Here is an 11,674-nt window from a genome sequence, read left to right as displayed (position 1 = left end):
CGCTTTTGTGTAAAATATCTTTTGTTTTCATTTTACAAATATGCAGCGAAAGTGTATAGTTTCGGTAGAAGTAGCGTTTCACGGCACTGAATGCAGGGTGTTTTGCACTAGAATTCTTAAAACAAATTAATGCATAAACGAGATGTTCTATGTCAAGCTTACTAAAATGTATAGTAAGCAGGCGGGGGGTAAGATGGTAGATTTTATCGTGGTCAAACACGATTTACAGAGTTATGCAAGCGTATACGGACAAGCATGCCTAAATGAAAGCATTAGCCATCTTACACCATAAATGAAAGCAGGAGCCATCTTACCCCATAAATGAAAGCATGAGCCATCTTACCCCATAAATGAAAGCAGGAGCCATCTTACCCCATAAATGAAAGCAGGAGCCATCTTACCTCATAAATGAAAGCATGAGCCATCTTACCCCATAACTGAAAGCATTAGCCATCTTACCTCATAAATGAAAGCATAAGCCATCTTACCCCATAAATGAAAGCATGAGCCATCTTACCCCATAAATGAAAGCATGATCCATCTTACCCCATAAATGAAAACAGGAGCCATCTTACCCCATAAATGAAAGCATGAGCCATCTTACCCCATAAATAAAAGCATGAGCCATCTTACCTCATAAATGAAAACAGGAGCCATCTTACCCCATAAATGAAAACAGGAGCCATCTTACCCCATAAATGAAAGCATGAGCCATCTTACCCCATAAATGAAAACAGGAGCCATCTTACCCCATAAATGAAAACATGAGCCATCTTACCTCATAAATGAAAGCATAACCCATCTTACCCCATAAATGAAGGCATGAGCCATCTTACCTCATAAATGAAGGCATGAGCCATCTTACCCCATAAATGAAAGCATTAGCCATCTTACCCCATAAATGAAAGCATGAGCCATCTTACCCCATAAATGAAAGCATGAGCCATCTTACCCCATAAATGAAAGCAGGAGCCATCTTACCTCATAAATGAAAGCAGGAGCCATCTTACCCCATAAATGAAAGCAGGAGCCATCTTACCCCATAAATGAAAGCAAGAGCCATCTTACCCCATAAATGAAAGCAGGAGCCATCTTACCTCATAAATGAAAGCATGAGCCATCTTACCCCATAAATGAAAGCATGAGCCATCTTACCCCATAACTGAAAGCAGGAGCCATCTTACCCCATAAATGAAAGCATGAGCCACCTTACCCCATAAATGAAAGCATGAGCCATCTTACCTCATAAATAAAAACATGACACATCATTTCACTTTTTTACGCAAGTATCTTTGTCGTTACATTCATTCTACTCCTGAATTAACAATGTTATACCTTCACTTTTATTTTCACAAACGAATACGAAATATCACTGACGTACACCTGTCTGACCTTTTTGTACTGAATGACTCTTCTTAAAAACTACGCACTGCCGTGTAATGAAAATTGATTCCTGGTGCAAAACGTTAATTTTTGTACACGCTTCTTGTGCCATGGGGCAGGACTTTATCAGTCTGCCTGATAACAAGGACAGCAGATGGTTCTGTGCCGACGGTTGATAAAGTCGCGTTGATTGAAGATTTAAGGACGTAACGCCGGGACGTTTTTCCCATCGAAACATTATAAGCCGTGATTTAATATATATAGTAGGGTGGAGGGAAGATAGAACACCTTTTCATTCTATTTTCTCGTCCCATTAGGTATTAAACAAAGTACATTAAAAGAATTAGAAAACCATTTCCTCACGACTCCCATAAACCGTTATTAATTGTTTAAAACACGATCAGGATATTTAGATCATATGTACAAAGGTGTCCCGTCTCCCCCACCCCACTATCTGATACATCACAAAAATACCAGTACGTTACGTATTTGGCTTTTTATTTACATTTGTAAGATCATCGAAATATATCTACATTTAACATTGTTGGTTACAGATTTCATTACAGAATGTCGTTTTACCAATTTATCACGGAAAGCAATTGTATTCAATACGCAAAGCAGTTTGATAAGCTATAATTACAAGGGGAATATGGGACGATTTCAGTTTACAATTCAAGATGTTTGTCAACAAGGAAACTGCCGAGCCCAGCATTAACGTCGCCGATATTCTGCAGTGTCTTAACATGGTTGGCAATCTCTTTCGTATCTTCAATTTGGTGACCCAAGAACTCGTGGACAATCATCTCTGTAAGCTGAAATTCAAGTCAAAATTAGATCCTGTCAGTGTGTATTATACAGTGGCTTAAATAGAATTACAGTACGGGTATGGTTATTTAATGGTAACTTTTGGCATATTGTTTTATATTTGGCCACTGTGTGCTACAAATTGTAATTGTAATACTATAATTATCGGGTTCTTTAAAAACACCCATAGTCAGATAAACCCTCGCGAAAAGTGGGTTGCTGTGTTGTAGCTTTAGGTTCAATTTGAGGTTTACGACCGTGTGAAGCTTTAGTACGAGACTGCTAAAACCATAAGTTTAAACCCGTAGTGATGTATTAGAATTAGTCCATGTGAAAATGTGTGATGCAATTCAGCGGAAATAAGACAATTTTGCTTCAAAACAAATTCAATTTAAAGAGGACATACAAAAAATGCAATATATACTTTACTGTTATTAACATGTATTCGGCTTGTAGCATAATTGCATACTAAATATTTCAACCAACGCAGTTAAGTTTATAAACGTTGTATAAAATTCTGGCGCTGTAGCACAGTTGGTTAGCGCGCCTGCCTCTAACCCATAGATAATGGGTTTAAGGCTCATCGTTGCAACCATTGTGGGCGTATGTGTCTTTGGGCAAGACACTTAACGGGAATTGCTTCAAACCAGTGGTCACCAACGGGTTGTTCAAATTATCAGCCGCACATAAAAAATCCGCAAGAAAAACACCCATAAAGTAACATATACTCAGTAACTCGTAAGCTGGCACGAGGTGTATGAAACAGAGCACCCGTGTTATAACGACTGCCGTTTTCCGGCCACGCGAGGATAAAGTAAGTTACATTCATTCAGAATAGGTTGCTTACCTCTACGTATTCGACAGTCACTCTGGTCGGGAGCTGATGTGGGCAGGTGTAAGCAGATAAAGGCTTCGAAACTTCGTTGTGGCGGTGAATGACTATTGGCTGCATATGCACAAAGCAGGTTTAAAGGAATTATTCATCTATAGTTAAACTATATGTGTGATTCAACGATACGGGATTTTCATTTGGGTATCGTTTGGGGTATAAGGATTGTCCATGTTTTCGTTTTTTTTATTGTCTCATTTAGTAGTAAACAGAGAACGTTTACAGGAGTATTTAACCGTATCCTTACGACTGTAAATGAGCATCGTAAAAACACACGATTGAAAAATAATAAGATGTCATGTGATAACGACTGTATCTATCTTACCCCAACGTACTATATATACATCATGGCGCCCTCTATAACTTACAGAAGGCGCCATGATACACATATATATGTGTGTGTGTGTTTATGTGTGTATAAGGCAAAAGTGGCAGGGTATAGCCAAACAAAGAGAGTACACATCGTCCAGACTAGTTTTTTAAAATGATTTCAAATATAGGCTTGTAGCTGTATTGGAAGTGTTAACTTCGAAATATTGAGACCTTCTAATGTATTAGGGTGCGCCTTTTGATCTTCACCATATATAGTGGGTGTTTTAAACAATTAACAACGGTATATGGTAGTCGGGAGGATACAGTTCTATGATTATTTAAATTTTCTTTGTTTGCTACCAAATGTGACAAGAAAATAGAATAAAAAGGTCTCCCATCTTCCCCCGCCCTACTATAAGTTAAATTGTGCTGCCCAAACTGAAACAGTTGAACTATATTAACATAAACGTAAAGTATTAAGAAATTGCAAACCTGAGCCCTTGCTAGATCGTTCCCAGTAGCTCCGCTGGCGTTATTATAACAACTCTCACTGATTTGAACTGATGTAACTTTCCTAAAGTGGATGATATGAAAGAATTATACATTTAAAGACAGTCGTAACCGCGGCCTCGTTATTACTTAATGCTGTTAGCATTAGAATCATACCATGTGTGCCCTTGAGAGATAAACTTTATGGTTATTGCTTTAATACTGTGGTCACTAATAGGTAGATTTAATAAAATAAAAATAATCTAAAAAATCAAACACCTTCAAAATTGCTTAATACAGAAACTCGTAAACGACCACGAATGTGTGAAATAGGGCTCTTTTTAATTTCATTTTACAACTCACTTGGGACCACTGTGTTAATTTAACTGCTGTTATAAATGTCTTGCCCAAGGACACATACGTCCAAAATAGTAACCAGCGCCAAACCTCGAACCCGTAACCTATACAGGATTACAGCAAATAGAATATTTTAAAAGATAAACCACGCGAAGGTAAAAATACTTGTTTTGCCACAGTAGTTCGTGGGAATTCATAATGAATGAATGAAATGTATTTCGTCTCTTCGGTCACGATAACGAAGAATAAAGGGTTGACAAAAGCGAAAAGACGGATCACTTACGATTGGAGAAGCGTCAAAGCATCAGTTACATCAATCTCAAGCTCCTTGGCGCATTTGAATCCCGTTAAAATGCTGTTTACGTTTGCACACGACCCATCCGACTTTTTCTATGTAGAGAATTGACAGGTACATTATACGTATGTATGGAGTTTACAATATCATAAACTTATTTATAGTAGGGTGGGGGAAGACGGGACACCTTTTACCTCTATTTTCTCGCCCCGTTTAGTAGTAAACAAAGAACATTCAAGAAAATATAAAACTATATGCCCACGTCTCCCATTGACCGTTAATAATTGTTTAAAACACGATCAGGGTATTTAGATATTATATGCGAAAGGTGTCCCATCTTCCCCCACCCTACTATATATAGATTGGGGTAAGATGGTTCTTGTTTTCATGACACATTTTTAGTTATCTCATTTGGTATAGTAAAAAGTCCGATTTGGTGGTAAAGAAAAGTTGATATTTATCAAAAACACGAATAACGGTATCCATCTTACCCCACAGTATTTTACACTCTATAACCTATAGCACGTTTTCAGAGCACAAACATACGGTACATTTGGTTGACCGGATATATAGTAGGGTGGGGAAAGATGGGACACCTTTCACACATAATAACCAAATATCCTGATCGTGTTTTAAACAATTAGCAACGATCTATGGGAGCAGTGAGGATAAAGTTTTAAAAAAAATCGTTGAAAGTTTGTTTACTACAAAATTAGGGGAGAAAATAGATTGAAAAGGTGTCCCATCTTCCCCCACCCTACTATATATATTCAGTTCGTGCCGTGGTTCTGCATGCTTAACACCGTAGAACTGAATGTTGCGCAATCCAAGTTCAGACGAGGTGACTGCTATTAAATGACGTCATGGAATTTTGCTGCCACGCCACGGGTGACGATGCAAACTTGCAAGCTTTCTTTGTTTAGCATTCATGATGTGTTTGTTTAGATTGCGTTATGTAAAACACTAATAAAAAAATGCAAGCTTAAGTCAATATTGCGAAATTCATAACTTGCCAATACAGTTGCCATACATTGCAAATCAAACAAAAACGTTCTAGTTTTAAGAAACGACTGTGTAAGGTGTATTATATTTCATTCATATAAAAAAAACGTAGTACTGTGGGGTAAGTTGGGACACCTTTATCACATAATACCCAAACATCGTGATCGTATTTTGAACAGTTAACAACGGTATATGCAAGTCGTGAGGATACAGTTTTATAACTCTTTAAATGTTCTTTGTTTACTACCAAATGGGACGAGAAAATAGAATGAACGGGTGTACCATCTTCCCCCACCCTACTATATATAAACAATCTTACAATCTTGTAGGTTTCACCTGCACCAATGTGATGTCGAAAGTTCCGCCTCGTTGGTTTTGGTACTCAATAAACCGTTCTGCATGCGACATTTCCTCGTTGGATTTTGCGCGGAAGTACTTGGCTACTTTTGGATAATAATGGGACTCCCGTTCGAAAAGTTTCGACTGCAAAACAAAAGAAAATTATTTGGGATCGAAATAATAATTACGCGTATTTATATACTATATTTATTTGGTTTTTATCTTGTTCAGATTCTGACTGGTTGTTTTAGTAGGTTATTTTTTATAAATTTGTGTAACAATAATTTAATTTTTAAGGGTTTTTGTCGCTATTAAAAATTTTAATTTTTGGAACAAAACAACTTTTGAATCGATTAAAGAATTTAAATTGTATACATGCATGGCAAATAGGTTATGGCTTTTATAGGTAAAACGTTGTCGTTAATAAAAAATATGCCTTACCAGGTAGAGATATGTGTAATGGCCTTTAAGCTCCACTGCTATCTGATCGTTAATCCATTGGTTCACCCGACTTTCAGCACAACTCAGTATTTTCTAAAATAAATTGTTTCTTTATAGTAATAATTTTAAAATAGTGGGTTGAGGGAAGATGGGACACCTTTTCAATCTATTTTCTTGTTCGGAACATATGTCGATTTTTTGGGTTGCAAATAGCAGTTACTGGGGTAAATCTAGAATCCCGTGTTTTAGTTTACTAAGAACGGTACCATTTTTGAGTCACTTATCAGTGACGTCACGGGTGCTTATCGCTTGTGGCTATTTCTTACAATGAAAAATGTCGTGCTAATTAATTTATTTTGTTTTTTTTATTTTTCTTTGGTGATACCTTTAAAGCGACTAGTTTGTTGGATACCAAATAACCGAAGATTGTAAACCAGCGTTTCTTAAACTGGGTAAAATTTACCGCTGAGGGTAAATTCCTTGTATTTAGAGGGTAAATGAGCTTCCAATCAAAATCCACATCAGTTGACGGGACAGAAAAACTGTGCCAATTGTAGTACTTTACCAGACATTGAACAAAAGCCAGCGCATCCGCGTTGCATTAAATATAACTGATGTAATTGGTTTTATTCGATTTTTAATAAATGAGAACCTTTTTTTATATATCGGGGGTAAATCTGATAAGCATCTTTGTTAAAAGGGTACAGCATACAAAAATGTTCCACCGGTATAAAGCATGAACATTCTTCGGAATAGCAAGAACAGTTATAATGACTACAAATCAACATTACATTAAAATATATAACTTACCCAATGACAGTCTCCCCAACCATAGGCACATGACAATGTTACGGCTATCACACAAAATGCAAAAAGCTTCATCTTCGTTTAATGTATGCAATATACGATTAAATTAACACCTTAGAGCTTAGAACAAATTTGCTGCAACAAAAATATGATTTAGTAATTTAACAAGGCTACACAACTTATCGTGTTTGTCTATGCTTTAAGCGTTTATTTATGCAGATTTATATTTACATTTTTATACAGATTGGGGTAATAGGCCAACTCTGGCCTAAATTCCGGAGCCATGGCGGACCAAAACGTAGAGCCTCACTCTTATCGAAGAAAGCGTTTATTTATTTAGTTTACTAACGTACTTTTGATCTTATAAAGAACACTGGTATACTACTAATAAATGCACTGCTGAATTTATCACTGCCTTTACTTTATACCGTCTACATGGTAACAGATATAATTACCAAATATATTACAGACTGTACCTGTCGATATATATAACACTATATTGTACAGCTGTGATTATCAAACTGTCGTCGGCTACAGAGCACAAACAAAGTTTCAACAACGTCGTTCTCATTACTGCACTTCTATTCTTCATCAGAAAGCTATGAACAACACCATGACGTCCGAACAAGTCAACCGAAAAGTGAAACGCCGCAGAGAAAGCAAAGAAAGACTTAATTCTGAAACACTTTTATTGTTTGCCTTTAGTGCGACATGCATTACAGCCCCGCAGGCGCTCTTGTCAGCTATTTTGATGCCGTACATTGGACTCAACCGGTCATGCCTTTTGTTTACGTAACTTGTTTGGCTTTAGTTGCCTGCAACTCGCAGTTGGAAACCTTTATTTGATGACTAGACAAAGAGCATGCAACTTTTGTTTGTCACGATAAGTTAGCGTTCACGAGTTCGTCAAAACTGTACTTGATTGCTCAAGCAGAAAGCTGGAACGAAACAAAACCGCTTCATAAAACAGTTCAAGCTTTATGAGTTATATATTGAAAGAAAGAGTGAAAAAGTACACAGCTGTAAAAAGTAGCTTTAGTTTTGCCGCCTATTGTCGCAGTTGAAATTAAAATTTATTAAAATTTGTTTTCTAGTGTTCGTTTAGAACAGAACTGCGTGTAGAATACATGATGCGTGTTTTAGTTTTGTTATGTGCCGTTCTAACAAGCCAGGTATGTATTTCTATATTGTGATAAAATAATGTGAGTGTGTTAATTCGTATGAAAACTTAGTATAGTAGGGTGGGGGAAGATGGGACACTTTTAGCACATATTATCTAGATATCCTGACCGTGTTTTAAACAATTAACAACGGTCTATGAGAGTCATGAGGACATAGTTTCATATTTCTTTGAATGTTCTTTGTTTCCTACTAAATGTGACGAGAAAATAGAGTTAAAAAGTGTCCTATCTTCCCCCATCCTACTGTAATACCGTATTTGTCATTTTTAATCGAATGTGTTTAAAACGGTTGGTATGTAAAGTAAAATGGAGGAAGATTGGGCACCTTTTTATTCTATTTTCCCCTCCCATTCGGTAGTAAACAAAGAACATTCAAAGAAATCTAAAACCACATCCTCACGACTTCCATAAACGGTTGTTTAAAACACGATTAGGATATTTGGATATAATGCCAAGGGTGTCCCGCCTTTCCTCATTGTACTTATATCTGTATTTGATTCTACTATGACATTTTCCAGGTATATGTTGGGTTCGGCCAGGAATTCAATTCATATTGCAATGTGAGTGCTGCAATGAAATTGGAAATTGAGGATTTGGTAAGTTCATTTATTTAAACGTTTCTTTAAATCCAAGTTGAAACTTTTTTTCAAATTAATGTTTATGAACCTAGGTCCGTACGAATTGTAAATAAAGTTTACTGGACTTTTTGGTATGTCCTTTATATTCACACATTGTTGCGTAACAATTTCATTAAATTTTGCAGCATTTGGACGACTTACCACTTTGTGCGATGGCAACGTCATTCACACAAGAACTGGTGAAAAAGCAATACCAGTATCTCACTTTGGTGCGTAGACTGTTTATTTTAGCCGTACCCAATTGTAATGTTTTCTGAAACGGTTATGAACGTGTAATATAGTAGAGTGGGGGGCGGTGGGACACCTTTTATTCTATTTTCTCGTCCCGTTTGGTAGTAAACACAAAACATTAAAATAATTCTAAAATCGTATCCTCACGACTCCCATAGGCCGTTGGTAATTGTTTAAAAACGATTGTAGTATTTGTATATTATGTGCTAAAGGTGTCCCCTCTTCCCCCGCCCTATTTAATATTTTTTCTTAGATTGTATTATAGCTGCGATTGGCATCAAATACTTCTATTTTTCAGATCCACCATCATTATCAAGCCGACCGGTTTTATCCAAATGTAGCGAAGTATTTCCGCAAGTGCATGGAGAAAACATCCGGCATGCTCGACCGTGTTGCAACCTATATTATGGCAAAACAAGTACGTTCAATTCCGCATGGTTTGTTTTTTTGTCATATTTTTTAATCAGGGTGCTCGCCTATATACCAGAGAGTTAGGTTCGAGGCTGGACTCCGCTATCATTATGGTCGGGTGTGTCTCTAGACAAGACACTTGATGGTCATTGCTCTAATCCAGTGGTTCCTAATGAGTCTAAATTAGTAGCTCTAAAAGGGAGCAATTACACCAAAAGTTACATACGGGATAACTGCAGAACGAATTTATGAAACAGAACACCCATGCTATAATACGACTATCGTCGCCCTGGTTCGCGAGGATAAATAAGTAACATATAGTAGGATGGGACACCTTTGGTGCATAATGAACAACGGTCTAACAGTAAACAACGGGCTATGGGAGTCTTGAGCATATAGTTTTATAATTCTTTGAAAGTTTCTTGTTTACTACCACATTGGACGAAAAAATAAAGTTAAAATGTGTCCCAACTTCCCCCACCCTACTATATCCATTCGATCACTTTTATTGGTTTGGCTAGAGGGGTGATATTTTCAAATTCATTTTCAGGTGACGATTTCAGCTTCTGCAAACGCCCCTGATTATGTGAACGATCTTTTTCAACACGGATTTATGCCTGCGTTTACCGTACGTGTATTATTTAACATAGACTAAAAAACAAGACAAATTTAAGTTCATTTCTTGTATGCTGTTTACTGCCAGAACTGTTATTTCATTAGGTTAACAAAGCAAATAAACATGTTGCAATTTAGGTGTACAATGTCGGGGTTAAATATTTATCAAGTTTTTGGAACGCCATTGTTGTGAAATTTGATATCCAGTTCTGTCTGAATATTTAGATTTTTCTTTTTATTGTTTATAAAACAGAAGCCCGCGTGGTAAAGTCTTTGAATGCATATACAGTGTGATGGTTTGTGTAGTACGCCCGTGACAAAAGTGGTTAGCGCACCTGGCTTTAACTCAGAGGTAATGGGTTCAAGGCTCGACGCTGCTACCATTGTGGGCGTATATGTTCTTGGGCAAGACACTTAACAGCACTCCAACCCAGTGGTCACTAATGGGTTGTCTAAATTATCAGCCATACATAAAACAATCTTAGAATAAATAATCACCCACAAAATAACATACATGTTAACTCATAGTTATAACGATAAAGTAAGTTACATTCATTCATTCATTCATACTATATGCAGATTAACCATACCAGACCGCCAACCCTCCGAAGTGCTTTTCGCCAAGCTTTTAAATCGGAGAGAAACACGGTGGAAACTTTAACAACAATACACCAAGCGGCAGAGGTTTTGGGGGACGCGGAAGTGAGTAATACGAATATCTTATTATAAAAAAACTTTGCCTATTATCGAAAAAAGGGAGAAGGAAAACTGTACAGGAGAAATCGAGCCGAAAAGCACTTTTTCCTTAATATTACGGACCAGGGAAAATGGTGTTTGGTCTAAGGTTTTCTAATTGCCTAAAGAAAAACATCTTCGAAAGACAATTAATTTTGATTTTTGTAGGATGTTATAGTAGGGTGGGGGCAGATGGGACACATTTTCATTCTATTTCCTTACTATATGTTTTAGTAAACAAAGAACATTTAGTTAAAGAACATAAAACCTTATCCTCACGACTCCTATAGACCGTTGTTAATTGTTTAAAACACGATCAGAATATTTGGATATTATCTGCTAAAGATGTCCCATCTTCCCCCACCCATCAAATATAGAAAATAAAACTATAGAATTAATCCAAAGAATCTGATTGATTCTAATAATCCTACGCCTTGTTACAACAGGTTGCTGAGCTAGTGGGAGCTGATTTGATTCCAGAGGTAACAAAATTGATGAACGAGTTACATACACACTTCAGTATGCTGCACTCAGTCACAAGGCATAACCTTCATGGTCTGGGGGAATTCATTTATGATAAGAACTTGTAGTAATGTTGTACTTATGTAAATTGTAATTCAGTGATCATGTAGTAATAAAGTATTGAACCAATAATTTTAATGGTTTTTTAAATCTTGTGAAATGAGACGAGCTAATGTAAGTGCGAGTATAGAGGTCAACGTTTTCTTTCGTTTTTTTTATGATC

General features: G+C 36.8%; 2 protein-coding genes across 3 annotated transcripts; one reads left to right on the top strand and one right to left on the bottom strand.

Moving 5' to 3' along the window:
- Window positions 1-1,864: 1,864 nt before the first annotated feature.
- Window positions 1,865-7,279, bottom strand: LOC149733792 (ferritin heavy chain-like). The gene is made up of 7 exons (XM_089881984.1): window positions 7,122-7,279; window positions 6,312-6,404; window positions 5,868-6,014; window positions 4,518-4,624; window positions 3,881-3,962; window positions 3,035-3,133; window positions 1,865-2,195 (listed from the first exon to the last, which is right to left on the bottom strand). Exons 1-7 carry the CDS (start codon window positions 7,191-7,193, stop codon window positions 2,049-2,051), a joined length of 747 nt encoding a protein of 248 aa, XP_089738110.1. The 5' UTR covers window positions 7,194-7,279; the 3' UTR covers window positions 1,865-2,048.
- Window positions 7,280-8,133: 854 nt separating this feature from the next.
- Window positions 8,134-11,583, top strand: LOC149733791 (uncharacterized). 2 transcript variants are annotated; one of them, XM_089881985.1, is made up of 7 exons: window positions 8,134-8,290; window positions 8,818-8,895; window positions 9,063-9,146; window positions 9,467-9,586; window positions 10,130-10,207; window positions 10,774-10,896; window positions 11,376-11,583. In XM_089881985.1, exons 1-7 carry the CDS (start codon window positions 8,246-8,248, stop codon window positions 11,517-11,519), a joined length of 672 nt encoding a protein of 223 aa, XP_089738111.1. In that variant the 5' UTR covers window positions 8,134-8,245; the 3' UTR covers window positions 11,520-11,583. The 2 variants fall into 2 exon arrangements, with proteins under 2 accessions (XP_089738111.1, XP_089738112.1); XM_089881986.1 differs by lacking the exon at window positions 10,130-10,207.
- Window positions 11,584-11,674: the final 91 nt, after the last annotated feature.

The sequence above is a fragment of the Ciona robusta genome, chromosome 7, assembly GCF_009617815.1.
Source record: "Ciona robusta chromosome 7, ASM961781v2".
Classification (NCBI taxonomy): Eukaryota; Metazoa; Chordata; class Ascidiacea; order Phlebobranchia; family Cionidae; genus Ciona; species Ciona robusta.
The sequence above is the reverse complement of the archived record's forward strand: the minus strand, read 5'-3'. Positions and strand labels throughout refer to the sequence as shown.